Source organism: Abramis brama (assembly GCF_963993115.1).
Source record: "Abramis brama genome assembly, chromosome: 2".
In the NCBI taxonomy this organism is placed as follows: Eukaryota; Metazoa; Chordata; class Actinopteri; order Cypriniformes; family Leuciscidae; genus Abramis; species Abramis brama.
The window spans coordinates 36741300-36760292 of NC_139964.1; the positions used below are offsets into that span (position 1 = coordinate 36741300).

The 18993-nt window shown below is 37.3% G+C and overlaps 3 protein-coding genes across 4 annotated transcripts in view; 2 read left to right on the top strand and 1 right to left on the bottom strand.

Annotated features, from left to right (window-relative positions):
* Positions 1-9: 9 nt before the first annotated feature.
* On the bottom strand, positions 10-2024 carry sod3b (superoxide dismutase 3, extracellular b). 2 transcript variants are annotated; one of them, XM_084100877.1, is made up of 2 exons: positions 1827-2024; positions 10-793 (listed from the first exon to the last, which is right to left on the bottom strand). In XM_084100877.1, exons 1-2 carry the CDS (start codon positions 1943-1945, stop codon positions 163-165), a joined length of 750 nt encoding a protein of 249 aa, XP_083957003.1. In that variant the 5' UTR covers positions 1946-2024; the 3' UTR covers positions 10-162. The 2 variants fall into 2 exon arrangements, with proteins under 2 accessions (XP_083957003.1, XP_083957004.1); XM_084100878.1 differs by having other exon boundaries at positions 10-774; positions 1827-1966.
* A 1714-nt stretch (positions 2025-3738) lies between these two features.
* ing2 (inhibitor of growth family, member 2) lies at positions 3739-7357 on the top strand. Its single transcript, XM_084100961.1, has 2 exons — positions 3739-4048; positions 6061-7357. The coding sequence occupies exons 1-2, from the start codon at positions 3910-3912 to the stop codon at positions 6756-6758; spliced, it is 837 nt and encodes a 278-aa protein (XP_083957087.1). The 5' UTR covers positions 3739-3909; the 3' UTR covers positions 6759-7357.
* A 1141-nt stretch (positions 7358-8498) lies between these two features.
* stox2a (storkhead box 2a) overlaps positions 8499-18993 on the top strand; it is a 54840-nt gene continuing 44345 nt past the window's right edge. Inside the window, exon 1 of the mRNA XM_084100930.1 lies at positions 8499-11361. Within this exon, the coding sequence (XP_083957056.1) occupies positions 11034-11361 (328 nt within the window). The 5' untranslated portion in view covers positions 8499-11033. The remainder of the gene's footprint in view (positions 11362-18993) is intronic.

Here is an 18993-nt window from a genome sequence, read left to right on the forward strand (position 1 = left end):
ATCTAAAAAGCCAATTAATTCAGTTTAATGGTTATTTAGTGTTGAAGATATAATAGCAACCAGACATTTAGGCCAATTAGTGCAATTCTACAATTCCATTTTCAAAGTGTATAAGATATTCTATTGATAAATACTTCAAAATGTATTGTATATTATTTTCTATTAAATTTCAGGGTTGCCCAGTCCAATAACACAGCATGCCAGTCGCCCTCCAGCATTGCCATTCAGCAAGCTTGCCACATTGCCACCTCTGCCCAAATCATCCTGCCCGTCATGAATGACAACAGACCGGCCAAGTATTGAGAGAGTCCCAAAGAGTGTTGCATTGGAGTCTTGGGATTGACGAATCTTCCCATTAACAGGCACAAAGTTCCCAAAGTCCCCTGGATGTTGTGGATGGTTCACGCTGAGGGGATTGTAATGCCCTCCTGTAGATCCGCAGCCCTTGCTTAAGTCTCCGTACTCATGAATGTGCAACGCTCTGGGCTGCTGACTGGAGACAGGGAGACCATACAGCCTGAAAGTCACGCTCAGCTTGTCGTTTGGGCCAGACTGTGTGAAAAGAATGTGACCAGACACACGAGGCATGCCAGGTGCTAGTCCAGTGTTAGGGCGCATTCTACATACGGCCCGATGGGAATCACTGTACACTGCTGGGGGAACTGGATTTGAAGCATATGCCAAACGTGAGCGTGACCCACAAACGTGCACATGGCAATTGAGCAAAAATGCTAGAAGTGGTAAAATGTAGAAGCTTTTCATTTCTTCTTTTCTCTGCGGCAAAGCAAAACACCTTAATTAAAAAATCAAAAAGCCAAGTCAAATTAAACAATGAGCCAATGCATTTAACATCAACACTCTGTTTCTTTACACTCTTTGCAATGTTGAACATGGACTATGTGCTTATTATTTAGCCATATATTCACAAAAGTGTATGTATACTATATAAACATGAACTTTAAGGCAAGACACCATATGTGAAAAAATAACTAATAGATATGACCATACTTCCCTAGTTGACTGATAACATTAAGAATTACAAAAATAAAATTTGTATTACTATAGTTTTCTGAAATGTTATATTTAAATATGCAAATGAGCATTATCCAATTAAATACCCACAAATTTTCACACACACACACACACACACACACACACATATATTAAGACAGGTTTAAATTTTTTGTTTCATTTTGTTGACATATTAGGGGATTATGGATTTCTGTTTTATCACTCCATAAATATGAAAATACTGTCAACCCAACAGCCAAAAAAAAAAAAAAAAAAAGTATTTAGATCAGGCGTATTATATAGCTATATGAGCAAACCACTCTGTATAAACCTTCAGAATATGGATAGGAATAAAACTGTAAAGTTTGGTATATGTTAGTTCTGCTAAAGTGGAGATTTCTGACTCAGTGCAGGAGAAAAAAAACTCATTTTGAGAAAATCCTTTGTATTGTAATTTAAATCTACATACGCAAATAGATAAAATGAAATAAAGGTAACACTTAAAAGTGTATTTTGGATGTTTTCTTTCCACTAATTTGAAACAACACTTAGCCAAATACTCCAACATCTTAAAATTGACCGATGCATGAAAAAACAGTTTTTGCCTTTATAGTGTCAGAAGAGTCTAGCCTACCACATAGCTAGTCTCGCCTTACTGGTTTTAATGGTCTTAATTAATTAAAATGTTCAAATATCCTAAACAATACGATACGCCTCGTCGTTGCTAATCGCCAAAAACAAAATCTATATCGTTAGGTTACATGTTATGCTGATGTATACGATGTATACGAGTAGATTCTACTACAGCTACTTACCTCTCGTGTGACGTCACGTTTAAAAAAATAACTTTTAAATAACAAACGATCGGTGTTCCTTCGCGTGAAATAATGGAAGGTTGTTGTTTTACACTTACATAACTCTGGGGCGTAAACATCTCAAATTTAGTAAATTATAGGCCAATGCTTGCGCTCCTTCTACGGATCAAATTTCATGTCTGCCCCCACATTGCGCCTAGTAATCGTATGAATCACAGGCCTAAGAAGATCACAAATAATAGAAGAATTTTTTTCCCCTCTTGTTTGTCCTCCATCAATGTTTTAGTAGTGAAAAGGTAGTTTTTTTTATTTTATTTTTTTATTAAAGTATTATATATTTTGAGTATTTAAGATATTATCGTAAAGTAAAAAAAAAAAAAACTTGTTTAGGCTCACCCAGAGCCAATGAGAGAGGCTCTCGCATGACGTTTCGACGTGACGTAGGTGATTCATTTACATGACGTTTCAGTCCTCACTTCAGGACCAGGTAATTCAATGTATCGCAATATACGTGCTTCGCAATTATTGTATGTCTTTGTAGTGGTATATCACACTCTTCTATAAAACAATCTATTGAAATAAATGTAAAGCAATAACGCCACTGTGTCACCGTCATGCAAACGCATCGCTGCATTCCCCTCTATATATTTCCTGGGCCGAGTAATCTATTAGTGCGCATGCCTGAAAACTTGTATTCTAAGCTACTTGCGGGGAACCTGGTTTCGCCATCATTGCTTAGGGGAAAGTCCCCGGACACTGGGCAGAGATGTCCTGCACACAGCGCAGAGCGGCGGATTGCGCAGCCTATCAGAGCTAAGATGTCTTCAGTGACGGAGCGTGGAGCTTGCATTCCCCGTTTGTCAATGAAATAGTTACACAAGTGTAGTACACACGTACATCTACAGAACGGGGCTCATTCTCAGCTTGCGCAATGTTTTACACGGTCAATCTTGAATCTCAAATTCTTGAAATGATTATGTTTATTGACAATTAATATTAACATGAAAACTGATTATATATATATGAAAACCTATTCCAGTCAGTTATTTAACTTCAATAAAATGACAATACTTGTCCGCTAGAGCTGATTTTCAAGGGATTTTTTATGAGAGCATTTTATTCTTACCATATTAAAATCCTTTGTGTAATTAATAACATAATACGTTAATTTAATTAATATAATTTATTCTAAATAAATTATTTTAAATAAATTATAATTGGGTTACCAAATTACATCAGCATCAACTCATATTTTATTTGAAAATATGTAATTTATATAATTAACTAGGCCAACAATTACGTTAGGAAATATAAACAAATGATACAAGTTTAAAAAGACTTGACTGTCCTTCTGGTTTTTATTTTTCATTTTCTTATTGTACTCCGGTGTCTACTATAAATTTACAACTCTTTAGCTTACATATTAGAAATGCATTTTATATTTATGTATAGGCTATGTCTGTGTTCATATTGTGTTTTTATATTGTTGTTCTGTGTCAGTTTTTTTTTTTTTTTTTTTGAACTCAGGGGTTAACAAAAATATCTTAAATCGTAGTCTCCATAATTTGAATTTCGGGGTATTTTTGTCACTATCAATAGCATTTTCGCCCCTAGTCCCAATTCATTTATGACGCTACTACAACTGATGTCTTTTGTCATTACATCATCCCATTATAAACAGTATATTTGCTAACCGTAGCATAACGCTGTGCTCGTATGGATCCATCTCGCCCTTAATGAAATCGAACCTCCAGTGTTCCATTAGAACTCTGGTGTGGACGCGCCCAGCTGATCCTGGATCCGCCCATATCTCAGCAACGCCACCTCTCATTGGCTAAACCGTCTGAAAATGCAAACCGCGGCATTTTATGGGTTGATCTTGCGCATGCGCACATCTGATAGTTTTGTTTGAAGGAGTTCTCGTAGCCAGAGAAGACTGGACTGTATTTGTCCGGAAAGAGTAGCTCTCTACGAGGTTGCCAACTAATACATTTTTAAAGGAACCTATGTGTGAAAAGCACCTATTTTTAAGACGCGGTTCTTCTCGAAAAGGCGCATAGCTGCTTGATGCATTACTATCATCATGTTAGGGCATTATCCAAACGTGGAAAAATCGCAGCTTGTCAACTACGTGGAGGATTATTTGGAATGTGTCGAATCGCTGCCTTTGGATATACAGAGGAATGTTTCATTGTTACGAGAGATCGACACCAAGTATCAAGGTAAGCGAAACATTTGTGAAAGGTGCCAGTGCGGTATGATGTATATTTATGCACATTTTAACGTTACATCGTGTGCACTTCACCCTGTGTAGACCGGCTTCGTTTAATTTCTTCACAGTAACATAAAATACATTTGATTAAACATTTTATCGGTGCTTCCAATGCTGTCCACGCCCGTTGTGTTTTAGTTGTATTTTGTCTTTAGCACATTCAACTATGTTTGTTCCAGCAACACTATCCTACCACCAGTGATCAGCCATTTTGACTAGTGCATACTCTGTACTGTTGTTTGGCAGTGCTCCTTCTTAACGCATCGCTTTAGTTGCCATAGTATCGACGTAATGGTGCTTTCAGCGGCGTGTGTTTTGTTCGCATGTTGCCGAAACATCTACAGCTCGATGCCGACGCCTCGTAAAGCCTTCGAGTTTTTACTTTACAGTTTGCAAATGAAGGTTACCGAGCAAAATTATTTATATGCAACGGGAAACGATTCATTCACGTTGCAAAGCACCGTGTAGTTCCTCATATTTTGATAAAAACCGAGGCGCACGCACTGTGTGCTTGGGCAGGTAACGTTAGACTGGTTGCATGGTTTTGTTCCACAGCGTTAGATTAAGCACTAGAACAACAACCCTGTCATACATGCATCGCGAATACCAAACAATCGACTGTATTATGTGGAAGCCCATTTCCGCCACATAAGAAAAATAAACGTGCTTTTGTAATTCATAATGACATAAAAAGTCTAAATTCGGACATACTATGACGTAACAAGTCATGAAAGTCTAAGTAATGACAAACTGTCTTGGTCATCATTTAGATAATTTTTTTTTTTTTTTTTTAAATAGTAGGCTATTAGTTTGTCAATTTCTCATAATTATTTATTTTTTGTCATATTTTGACTTTTTAATCTTATAATTATATAAATACTTAGATACTTAAATACTTAGTATGTCATAATCGACTTAATATGCCTTAATATCGACTTTTTGTCATAATTACGACTTGGTTTGGTCATGGGACCCACATTTTCCCATGGTCATTAAGCCGCGACCCAACTTTTTTTAAGAACTTGAACTAATTCATATATATCTATATCTATATGTGTGTGTGTATTATAATGATTTATATGAATACAAAATGACACACACAAAGTACCGTCCCATTTTACTTAACATTTACATAATTGTAAGAATATGACTAAAACTGATGAATATACAGTATAAGGTAGGATATTAAATAGCAGTCCCAAAATAGGTTTTGTTAATTCAATAAAGTTAGTAAGTTGGCACCACAGTCATTTAAAAATAGACAAAATAACACTAAGTGAAAAAAGTGGCAATGTTACAGTTACCACGATCATGTTACCTGTTACAGAAACAACAGTTACCATGGACAAACACAAATAAATACACAATACTAACATAACCTGTTCGTGAATTAATATAATGAACATCATACCTTCCCAGCTAACACACAAAGTACCTGTTATTGATACTCTTTGGTAATTTCATTACTTACTAATTGACATAACTACGACGTTGTAAGCTTTATTTATAATAAAGTGATCTACAAGAAAGTTAAGGTGAGAGACTTTTTATTTAGAAAATAACGTTGACACTGACATATAGCCTGACAACATCTCATCTGACCGTGGATACTGAATCAGGACAACGCATTTTTCTCAGGCACTCTTTACTTAAACTGCGTCTGACAGAAGTATCAATAGCTTTCACGCACATGTCTTTCAAAATAAAAGTCTTGCTTAAGAAAAACATTGAATTACGTTTGCTGTTGTTTCTTTGACTGCACACTCCGTGACCCACTCAGAAGACCCACTAGTTGAGAAACTGTTTTATGTCATAATTATGTTTTTTTTTTTTTTTTTTTTTTTTGTGATGGAAATGGGCTTCCATAGTAGAGTATGATAAAGAATGGCTTTGTAAAATGCATGCGGTGTGCACAAGCCACCTCACTTAATCTTTCTCTTTTTTTTTTCCTGTGCCACTCAGAGGTCCTCAAGGAGGTGGATGAGATCTATGATAAGTACAAAAAGGAGAGTGACAGTGGGCAGCGCAAGCGGCTGCAGATTCAGTTGCAGCGGGCGCTCATCAGCAGTCAGGAGCTGGGAGATGAGAAAATCCACGTGGTCACCCAGATGATGGAGGTGGTGGAAAACCGCTCGCGTCAGATCGAGGCCCACTCGCCCTGCTTCTTGGAGCCGGCAGACGCAGAGCGACCAGTGGAGAAGGTGAGGCATGACCCCGCAAGCACCTCCGCGAATGTTCTGCCCGAGCGCTCTTCGACGCGGCGACCCAGACGTCAGCGCAACAGCGAGAGCCGTGACACTTGTGCCAACGGTGCCATGGAGGACCTGGGAGAAGAGCCTCCGCAGCAGCCCCGTGAGAAAAAGTCCAAGTCGGCCAAGAAGAAGAAGCGCTCCAAGGCCAAGCAAGAGCGAGAGGCATCGCCGGTGGAGTTCACCATCGATCCCAACGAGCCCACCTACTGCCTCTGTGAACAGGTGTCCTATGGGGAGATGATTGGTTGCGACAATGAGCAATGTCCTATTGAGTGGTTCCATTTTTCCTGTGTTGGACTCACCTACAAGCCCAAGGGTAAATGGTATTGCCCCAAATGCAGGGGCGACAGTGAAAAGACTATGGAAAAAAGTGCAGATAGGGCCAAGAAGGATAGGAGGTCCAGGTAGTGCCTTACAGAAAGATTGTCTAAGTGAAAATATGCCTGTGTGGGGGATTGGCGATTTTTGTGTTTAACTTATGTTAAAAGGTTCTCCTCATGCACTTAGCTGAAAAGTTTCCAAACAGGTGCTGTTGTTGCTTTTGCATTAGGTTGGAAAATGACCAACAGATGTTATTAACCCTGGAAACACAGATGTTTAAGATACTGCCACTAATGTCCCTAAGACAATGAAGAGTTCTTTTCTAAGCCTTTTTTTCCTCTTAATTGTTGATTTTAGAAAGCCTCGAGACTTTATATATGTTGGAGGTCACCCGGTCCAGGGTAACACTTGTTGTTTAAAAAAAGAGGAGTGTGATCAATGCACAGGGTTTGATGAACATTATCAACACCTTTCTTTTGCATTTCTTCTTCTTTTGTTCCACATTTTAGAATATATATATATATATATATATATATATATATATGAAAACACACCTCTGAAATGTCTTCCAGTGAGAGAACAAATTAATTTTCTTTGTTACTGTTTTTGGAGTGATGTTTTTGTTAAATTCTCTCTTTTTTTAAGTTTCCTCTATTTAAATAAATCAGTGCTTGTTATGTCTCTAATCTGCTTGTTTTTGTCACATGGATGATATAAAAAAATTCAGATATATAGACAATATGGTCTGCGTATTAAGAGGTTGCTCGATTAGAGAAAATCTACACTACCAGGCAGAAGCTTGGGCACTCTTGAATTTGTTTGTCCTTTTAAAAATCTTTTGATATAAAGGCTTGTTCATGAAATATAAATCATTCATATGTATACATTTCTTTACGAAAACCAAAATTTTAACAAAAAAAACAAAACAAAAAACTGGATTAAATAGTGAATGAGAAGTGTGCAGCATGCAGGAGCTATTATATGAAAGCATCACAGCAGCTGGCATCCAGACAGAGTGACTAATTTGAAGAGGAATTTAACATTTTATTTGTTTTATTTCATTTTGTTTTTACTATTCTTCTAAAATGTGGAAAATCGTATGAATAAAGAGTGAGTAGGTGTGTCAAAGTTTTTGACTTGTATATAAGAGCAGTGTTGGGTGTAACTCATTACTAAGTAATTATTACTATTACTACTTATCCCTTGAAAAGGTAAATTAAGGGGTTACTTTTTCTGTAATTTAATTATAGTTGCTTTGGTGTTATTTCATTAAATACTGTATAGACATAGAGCAATTATATATAAAACAGTGGATTTAACATCAAGATTTAACGGCTAATGTCAAAATGTATGTTTTTAATGTAACCTCCCTTTAAAAACTTTGTCCATTTTACTAATATTTTATGCAATTTTATATTGTTTATTTAAAAAATTTAGAAAATTAGAAATACGTAATGCAATACTTTTTAGATGGTAATTAGTACAGTAATCTATGTTGAAGATGTAATTAACAAGTAATTAATTACTTTTTTTAGTTACTTACCCAACACTATATAGCCTAAGAGACTATAATATTATGCTAATGGTAGAATTTGGCTCTCATTTCTTGTGTTCTTTATCTTTCAATTTAGATGTGAAAGTCCAATTAAATAATTAAAAAAGGAGCTGTTGGTAAAGAAAATATTAATGAAAGGTCCTTGCAACTACAAGTTTTTGCTGTGCTACTGAGGTAAGTTAATGTTTGTTTGTTTTTTGGAGGTTTATGATGAGGTGTTAGTAGAAATATCTATTTAAAAGATTGGGATTTAGTCTGAACAATTTTGAGAAAATCGACAAAAAAAAAAAAAAAGTGCAGCAGACAGATATATAAAGACCATTCATAATTTGAATAGAAGCACTGTATGAAACTGCCCCCAGAAAAAAATACATAGAAGCAAATCGTAGACTACATCAAATCATGCAATTCAGTTTTTTGTAGAGTATAAATAACAGTCCGGCCAGCAGATGTCACTATAAACGCATCATTGGTTCTCAGCTGGTTTTGTTTCAGAACCCTTTTTTGAAGTTCAAAACAACAAAAACGCTTTAAAATAACAGCTCATTTTACAGTGATGTCTGAAAAAAAGAGATCACATTTTGTTAGAAGACACTTAAAATGCGGTTTTAAAGTACAACCTGCATATTTAATTCAACAAAGCATTGTGCTGTTTGGTTACCTGCAGCTCATTCAAGCTTTACAAATGATGATCATTAGTTGTGAATGTATATTTATTCTGGGTTACACAGTAATCATGGTTACTCTATAACCCAGGATTTGTTAAGTTAGCTTTTCAAAATCTATGAATTCAGCTGTCCGTTAATAAGTAATCCTGATTACTAAATACCTTCTAATGTGAAATGCAACACAGTGTCAATTCTGAAGTTACATGGGCCTGTGGGAGTGTGTAAAGAAATGCCTTTTTATCTAAACAATTGCAACCCTAGGTCAGGATTTTAAAAGATTCAGTTTTGTTCTTTCTAGTGATACTCAAATAACTAAACAAGAGGAAACACCATGGGAACTTGGGAACCGAAAGCTGACACCAATGCCTGGGTGCCCTTGCTCTCTGTGTTCAAGATAATTGATCAAGGCCTTAGAGAAAAGAAGCTCACACAAATGCAAACAAGGCCAAATTCTTTTCAGATAACAGTCCACAAACTCAAACTGCCTACCAAAAAAGAAAAGAAAAAATACATAAATCAATAAAACAATTTTTTTGAAATAAACGAATACAAATATTCTAAAGTACAAAATGTCATAAATAAGATAAATTAAAACTAAAACTATAGAAAGCTATTTTTTTGTACAAAAATTAAGAACTAGCCTAATGATGATGTTGAATAAGTACAAAACTTCCAGAGTTTTTTAGTTTTTCAATTAGGCCTATTGATTAAGTTAAGAATTCAATTATACATTCCAGCTATAAAAAGGAATTCATTATAAAGACGACTGTTATATGACTGGGTTAATTAATGTGCTAATATCTGTAGAAAAAAAATAGGTGTCACCACCTATTTGTGATTGGGGCATTTTATACAGTTCAGTGCCTTTTAGGCAGCGAAACCTTTGAAAAAAAGAAAAAGAAAAAAACATTTCTTTGTGTTTAATCAAAAACCCATCATATAGTCCAATAGGCCTAAATCAAAGCGATTTAAATTGGGATAGCCTATTTTTAATATTTTTGCTTTGGACCCAGATGCACTTGCTCTTTTTAATCAGCCCATAATTATAATCAGTTGAAATGTAACATTATGCCTTAGCCTGTATTCAGAACTAGATAAAGGCACCGAAACCAAGGAAGGTGCCGGATAAATGAAGAAAACACATTGGCCAACACACACACACACACACACACACAAACAAAGAACACAAACATAGCCTATCCTCTCATAGACTCTTTCAAGTCCACCCCATCATTTTTCTTTCTTGTAAAATATTAAAAGTTCGTTGAGCTAATCTGTGACCGCCAGCTCTCGTTCTGCTTTCCCCATGTTCACCTGTTGCGAGGCTCGTGCACGACACTCGCGATGTTTTGAAGGCCGCCTGTAGGTGGAGTCAGGAAAACATCTGGTGATCCGCGCGCTCTCTGTCGACACGTCCAATCTAATCCGCCGCACCGGACAGACACCAAGCGCACGGCGTCAGGGACAAGAACCCGACGCCTCCGAGACGAGTTAACGGCTGCGAGCGTGACACCAGAAAGCCCACGGTCTATATGAACGCCCCAAACAGTGTATAGACCGACTGGGAGGCAACCTCAGAGTGCACCAAATGAAGACGTGAATAAGAAGGAATGAAGTCATCTCCTGCGCTCTATGGCCAACAAACATCACCGATGAATGCAGTGATCGATCAACCCGCCGCTCAAGAGGCCTCGATGGTGGAGGAATCGGTCTCGCTTGCTTTCGGCCGAATGCGCAGAATGTCGCGGGAGAGGTGTGGAAAGAGGCAGGTTGAGATCTATTAGTACAGACAGTCCCATTGATCATTCAGCTCGGCTGCTTTGCCCATCAGTGCAGTGCCTGGTTTAATATTGCCCAACGGACTGCTGGCATCGGGCTATGGGCGCACCGTACGGAACGCGGCGTTGCAAGCGTTTGTCGGATGAATAAATGACATTTTCGTCTCTCGCGCGTATCATGCTGGTGGACCCTCCGCCGTCACGCGCAGCGCTTCGGCTCCTGGAAATAAACTGAAATACGGTGCAATGTGTTCGTTTTGGAAATTCAATAAGGTGCGCAATAAAACCCCGTGTGAGTGCCGGACAGCATCGGACAGGGTCGCAATCCACGCCGTGGCCTGTGTGTGAAACGCGCCGGAGAATGGAGAAGTTCCTGCAGATAGCGCCCCATTCCTTGGCCATAGTGCTGTCACGGGTCAGCACGGAAGATGAAGCAGCCGCCGCGGTCACGGAGAAGCTTCAGCAACATCACACCGGCTATGAGATATTCGCTGACTTCAAAGCGGAGAACATGCAGCACTTCTGGAATAAGAAAGTCACAGACGCCATATCCGAGACCTTCTTCTTGGGCTGGATAGATGAACATGTTCTGCTCATTCAAGGCAAGGAGGATCATTTGGAGGTCCTGAGGGAAGGATGGACACGGAGGGCCCTCAAACCACCGCGGGGCTTCGAGATCAAGTGCATAGGTAAGTCTGACCAATTGGCATCACACGGGGACCCTTGTTGCACAGTCAGGGGAAGAAAGCAGACAAGTTTTTAGGAGGAATTATGTGGGCGAACCTAGTGCCAGTATTTTGCAGTAAAGTGTTTCAACACAGTGATGTGTAGTTGCAAAGGTTTGAGAAGTATCCTATATTCACCTCCATATTGAACATGCCAGTAAGGTGCACTTGTAAACTCAAATTGCAGTGTGTATTGAGACTCCCCAGTCCCCACCATGCACAACTGTCATGTGAGGTTTATTTATCTGCTTAAATCACCTACATTGTAAACATGCAACTTTAAGAAGAAGGTAAAAGTTACCTTACCATGTATGATCTAATGGTATTATTTAAAAGACAATGCATTTTACTGTAAAAAGTGTTTTAGAAGTTAAAAAAGTATGAAATACCATATAATTTATGAAGAAAAGTTATATTCAATAAGGCTTATTTTATAGTTATATTTTTTATTTATACTTTTATTTTGAGATATACAATAAGTAAAAAGTAATCAATACTTTCCCAGAAATCCTTAAGTGAACCATCACATTTAAAAAAAATGCTGTTAAAATAATGTACATTAGTGTGTAGGGACCTTCTGGTATTTTGTCTCTGTGTCAGTTATGCTGTGCTCTATGTGTAAGTTTAACAATTCACTTAAATAAATGAGGCCACTTTCATCAACTTTAAATAGCTGAAATAGGCTGGCATATTAACATTATATTATTCAATGACACATACAGTAAGGAATTATACATTCTGCAGTATCCTGATAATGCTTGAAATATTTAGCAGTATTTTGTGTGGGAAAAGTTGCCAGTTAGTTGACAGCTGCCAGTTTGCTAGAACCAGTTGCGTACATAGATTTACGTATCCTTTAATCATTGTCATGTCAGAAAAAAACTGTCCTTTTTTTAAATCTGTCAATCTTGGACAAATAAATTTGACAACTGGAATTTACAGTGAGATTTATTGTAAAACTAGGTTTTATATTAGGATTTATTTATAAAACTAGGTTTTATAAAGTCTTTAAAACTGCTTTGAATATATATACAATATACATTCAATCTAATAATGCTTTCCCATGCTAAAACACATTTGATGAGGATTTTCTTGTTGCATAAACAACATGAACAAGGACACTTGTTGCTATTACTTTCAAACCCCTTGTTCTGAAGGGTTCACCCATTATTTGCTTTAACACTAACATAAATCTTGACGTCTACTTGAAGGAGAAAAAGGTTTAAAGTTAAAACCTTCCACTGGATTGTCCATCATTCAGAGATGAAGTACGAAAAGCTGTGCTTTATCTCTGTGGAATGTTCCTATTCTCCCAAAATTGCCCAATATTTCTTGGCAAAACAAATTGATTTAAGCCCTGTTTACACCTGGTATGTGTTTTGGTCGATCGGATCACAAGTAGACGAGGGAGACACATACCCGTTTACACCTGGTGTTTTAATCTCTCTTTTGTCCACTTTCAACCACTTCTGTCCTGATTTCTTTGAGGAGAGGGTCTGTAAGCAGGTAAATGTATAGCCACGTTTCCACCGCAAGAACTTTCCCCAGGAACTAGGAACTTTGGAGTGGTACTCTGTGTGTTTACACCGCAGGAACCAGGGTCTATGTGAAGTTCCGGGTAAATATTTCCCCCTCCGAAAGTCCCTGCTCGTGAGCATAGACAGTATAAGAAATGGACACAGCGACCCCATTGGATTCAACGGAGAAAAGTGAAGTCAATTAGAAGCTCTCACTTCCTGATGGCTGAGCGTACTGCGCAGACTCAAACTGAGCTTGACGACGTAGATGTGACGTGAGCAACCTGTCTGTCTTCTAGTAGCTGTGCCAAGAGAAATCTGAATCATTCCCTTCCGAAACTTGCAGAGACGGAGAGTGTGAGTAGGAGGTGTCCATTAGCTAGGAGCAGGAGCAACTTTTGCTAAGTATTCTGATTAATTATTTTGTCATTTTGCCTCCACGTCCCCCCGATTGCCCGCGTGCTTCTCCTGTCCATGCGGTAATCTCTCTACTGTGCGACAGAGAGTCGCGTGGTTATGACGCAATCGTTAGCCTATTTTTACAAAAACTGTTTCTACGGGGCCATAACGTAAGATACAAGGTAATGGAGCCTTTTATACATTTTCGTGTTTCTTTAGAAATAAATAATGGACAAATGGAGTCTTTAAACTCCTCAGATGTAAAGTTATTCGCTGTCAAAGTGACGCCAAAATGAATGGGAGTCAATGGAATGCTAACAGCAGGTGATGGTCTGCTAATCAATGGCAGCGCCCGGGGAAGCTTCAGTGTTTTCCAAAACACTGCCCCCCTGCTGGTGAGGTAGTACTTTTTCAAAGTTCAGGAACATTCAGGGGTGGGACTTGGGCACTGAACATGCTGATTGGTTGAGTTCATGCCGCATTTTGATTGGTTGACTCCACGCAGCATTTTATTCAACCACCATCTGTTGCGGTGCGTGCAGTAACTGTCGTCTGCTATTCGAATCAACAATGGAGTTTAAAAAATACGACCGATGGACCGACGACGAGGTTCAGGCTTTATTAAGCTTAAATTCAGAGGATGAAACAGGTCTGGGGGAAAAAAGTTCCTGGTAAAAAAGTTCCTGGGACAAATTGTTCCGGGTAATTTAGGTGGAAACGCGGCTTATGTGTTTTTTCAGATCTTTCGATCTAATGGGCAAAATATGCTCACGCAAGTTATATATGAACGTGCACAGAGACGACGGAAAAACACACAGAGAGCATCAGCTTTCGTTTCTGCTCTGATAGCTGCAAGACGACGTCAAATGCCTGTGACCTGTGCCTGTGAAAAGTGTGTGTTAGAAATCAGGAATGGTGAGAGAACAATGTTGTCTTGAGACGAAAAACGTACCAAGCACAAAGTTTAAATCCCTTCTGGCTAGCACGGTTCCCATGTTTATGCATTAAGTCAGTAAACGGTGAGTAGGCAGTCTTTTGCGGCTGTTTGACCACATCATCTACACTATGAAAGCAATCCGGTCGAATGCGTTTTCGACTACCTCTGGAAGTGGTCGAAAGTGGACAAGCTCAAAAAGTTTTAAACCCCGTTTACACCTGTATTTAGCGTTGTCCACTTAGGATCCGATCAACTAAAACGCATCTTGATACCAGGTGTAAACAGGGCCGTACTCAATTGTAATTTAGGTTTTATGATGATGGAACTAAACTCTGTAGGGCAGTTGCCCTTTTTTGGACCGGATTTGAGGAATCCTGTCTTACAACGATCGGTCTGCACAGCGCTGCTTCAAGTTGAACACACCTTAGTCATAGCTCTCAGAAAATTACGAGTTTGCAGTACACGTTGTAATTACACATTCTACAAGCAAGTGAAGGCTTCTTACACTTCAGAATCGTTATGGTAATTACGACATGCCATGTACCTATATTCCACCTGCAGTTTTCTGAACTCTTTGTACGTCTCCATGGCTGTGTTAACAAAATATATTTTCAATATATTCGACTGTGAGGGATTGGGCCTCCAGTCACACATAATGCAAACATAAAACAAACCATATTACTGCACTCGGCTCAAATTCTTCTCATTCCACCGCCTTTTGGAATGTGGTGATATGTCTAGTATTTGCAGATTTGAGTTTAGACTTTTTGACTTGAATGGGCTAATCTACATTCCAACTGATAAAATGATTGAGTCATCATTTTGAATGTTTACAATGGTTTGGACTGTGTATTTAGTTTAAAAGAAGCATTCACTCTGGTTATTTTTCAGTTTGTGGTCTGATTTTATTACCTGAAAAGCCCTTAAATTCATCCATTTATTGAATAGATTTTTAAAAATCCAGAAAAAAAAAAATTATGCAAACACATGCTGTTGTTACTCTTTTTAAAAGAAAGGTTCTCCATTGATGGTTCCTTTAAGAACCGTTAACATTCACGGGACCTTTCCACTGCACAAAAGGTTATTTGCTATGAAAAAAGGTTCTTCAGATTATTAAAATGTTCTTCACACTAAGAATTTTTAATTTTTTTAAGAACTCTTCACTTGAAGGTTCTTTGAGCAACCAAAAAATAGAGCTATTGCATCGCTACATAAAACTCATTTTGGAACATTTATTTTTAAGAGCCTATAGCAAAGAATTTGATCACAGATTGTTCTTTTTTCTTAGTTGATTTTGTGAAGATAGCATCTTTTGTAACAACTAATGTAGTAAATATTGCAAGCAGTTATTGTCATGTTGAAAGGATTATTGTTGATTATCACCCCTCATATTAATATCCACGATTGACAGCAAAATAGACAGGTCTTAACCATTTAACGTTCTTTAACTTTCTATAGTTAGTGATTACACTTTTTTTGGCTTGTCAGGTTAGGCATGCAAAAATACACACAAACATGAGGTCTTATGTACCTATATTATAAGATTATGTACACAGATGAGGCTTTAAAATATGTATATATTATGGTTCTGGATCATGTTTTCTTTACACAGCAGCTTTATACATGAACCAACCCCTTTTACAACCCCTATACTGTAACATAAATAAGACATTTTTCCTTGCTGGCATTTAACATGAATATTGTGCTCTTCAATAAACTAATTGTTGATATAATTGTATAATTGTTGTTATATATATTATATTCTTGAGTTGTTTTTCTTCCTCCCATGCAGTGAAACAGACCCAACAAAAGTGAAGACTCAAAAGTTAAAAATGTATTTCCTTAGATGTATAACCCAGACATCACCCCTGCCAGCAAACACTGCCATCTAGACAGTTCTAAAAGTTTCCATTAGTGCTAAAAATGTCTTGACATGGCACAGGTCCCCTAAGGTGTGTGATTATCACAAGCATGGCAAACAAGTAGTGTCAAGTAGAGTTCATAACTGTTTGTGTGAGCGGTGGGGAGGATGTTTGTGCTCAGTGATACATCTGACATTAACTCAACTTATGTAAGGAAACTTTTTTCAGATCTTTGAACACTGTCTGGTAAAAACTTAATTGCAGACATGAAGTTTGACTCAAGCTTATCTCAAAGCTTTTGAAGTAAGCAGCCTGGGTGTTTTTACATTCAAAGATGGAACATATTTAGATGTATTTTGTAAAAATGTTGCATAAGAAAAAGATATAAGCGATATAGTAAAGGAAAAGTTAATAGCAGCTAAGCGATAAAAGTGCCTTTTTAATGGTGTTGTTCTGCATCTTAAAAATAGTGATAAATAGACAAATCCATTTCAACTTTTGAGAATTTAGCTGTGCATTTTTCCAACATAAACAAAATAAGAACAGTTTCTACAAATTGTGAAAAACATAGCCTGCAATTATTTATTCTAAATTATTATTATTAGAAATTTGAGATGTGTGTAACTCAAAGCCCCATATTTTCTTCTGGATGTCAGGATGAATTGGGTTGAAGATTCATATACTCTGGGTAAATTAGGGTGGCTACCTCTGATGTCTTTGTATAACTTGGAGGTCGCCCAGAGACCGCAAGGTTTTAGATTTCACAAAACACTAACCACTTAGAGCCTTTTGGTAACCACACTCTTGAGGCGTCTGCAGAACAGCAATCATTTGTTGAAAAGTGAGAATCCCTCTTTAAACATGTTCAGTTTTTAGCATCTGACAGCAATGGAATGTGGTTGACTGTCCATAGATCACAGGGCGGAAACATACAAGGGCCGTGATAGTACAGTGTCCCTGAAGGTCGTGTATACACATGGATTGTGGTGGGAGGTCTGCTTTTGGTGCAGATGGGAAGGAAGGCTGGGGGACAGGAAAGGGAACTCTGTGACAAGCCCTATAAGCCTTGTCTTCAATAGGAGGAAAGGGAGGAGTGCTGAAGAGAATGAAGGGAAATAGCCAATGGATCAGCAAATCGGCATCATGTAGAGATGTGTGGACAGCCTGGCTCAGTCGTCAACTTTTCAGACAAAAGTTTTTTTGTTGTTGACACAGTTAGTCCAAGAGTGTTATGTACCTGTTCCATAAATCATGAGGAATCCATTTTACTTTATCTTTTGAGTTAAGGAAGTCAATTCCAATGAAAATGAAATGTGCTTTGATCACATACTTCACATACATCACATACTTATTTACTTGCGTTTGCCACTAAAAAAGTGCAATATTGATGTGTTGACAGCATCTAAACATATATCATTTACTTAAAAACAACCTTACAGATGTAGAAATGTTTACAAATCCTTATTTAATCTATGAATATTTAATTAATGGAATTAATCAGTTGATTATATTGCATTTATGATCAATGTAATTACAAATCTTTAGAATCTGTATGATTATGTTGTGTGAGGAGCAGATCCATTTCAAGTCTTTAATCAATGATCTTTATTTTATTTATTTTTTTAATAGTTTATTTTGGTAGGGACAGATACAGTGAACATAGATTATCTTCCCATGTTGGTTTAATAGTGTTTATAGCCAAGGCTAATTTGCATCTTCATTACTTCAGTAATTCGCCCCCTTGGAATTATAAGGTTCTATCTGCGTTCTGAGCAGTTTTGAGGTATTAAGCTTTAAAGTTTTTGCATTCCATTCGACTGTGTAGAAAGAACCTTTTTATTTTCTAAATAAAAAGTTCCAAAATGTACACAACTTAAAAAACAACATCACATAATGTAAAGAAGTGGTCACAGAATAAGAATATGTGAATAACTAAATTTTGACAAAAATGTCAGATAGAACCTTATAATTCCAAGGGGACGAATTACTAAAAACTTTTAAATCCTACACCTATTAAAAATTCTAAATTTGCCACCTCAAGAAGGGTTATTTTGACAAAGGTTTACATTAGTGATATCAAAAATAGTTTTTTTTCCCATTTTTGGAATAAATTATTTTGATCTTGTTTGTCTGTTGCATTTCTTTATACTGTTTCGCCTGTTTTTTGGGTTTTATGTTGTTGAAAATTGGGCATGTTTAGGTTTACAGGATAGGATTAAGGAATCTAAAAATACAATATATTTATGTAACTATGTAAATAGCCTATTTTTATGATATAAAAGGATTCGTTAATATTTTACATTTATCTAAATACTAATACTGCTTACATTTTAGATGTTGTTAGTATGTCTATTGTGTCCATATGTTACAGCATTTACCCAAATGTACAAAAAAGTTTTTGTTTCCTACAAATGCCTGCCTAAACAGTGAGTCCAAGCTGTAGTGGAAGCAGGATAAACAGCAGACGTACTAACAATAGGAGTTAAACGCAGTTTAATGTTCTTGGCTGTGTAGCACCTGCCGCTGTGCACATCCTACAGAAGGATCCCAACATTTGAAAGAGCAGGAGAAGTTTATTTTACAATATCTGTGATCATTTTACTCTAATCTTAACTGTTTGTTTGTTGCTTTTCACAGAATCGGATCAAATATAATGAGTAATGTCTCAAATAAGCACTGTATCTCATGTCAAGAGGACGTTTAAAGGCACAGCAGCAAAGAAAACATCCTTGTTAAATAAAATAAATTAAAATATAATAATGTTAATATAATAACAAGATACCAGGGAAAACAAAATACCAGAAAAAAAATTATTAAATTGTAGGGATGGGGCCGATCCGATCCAGTATCGGTATCGGGACCCGATACCAGCGTAATTCAC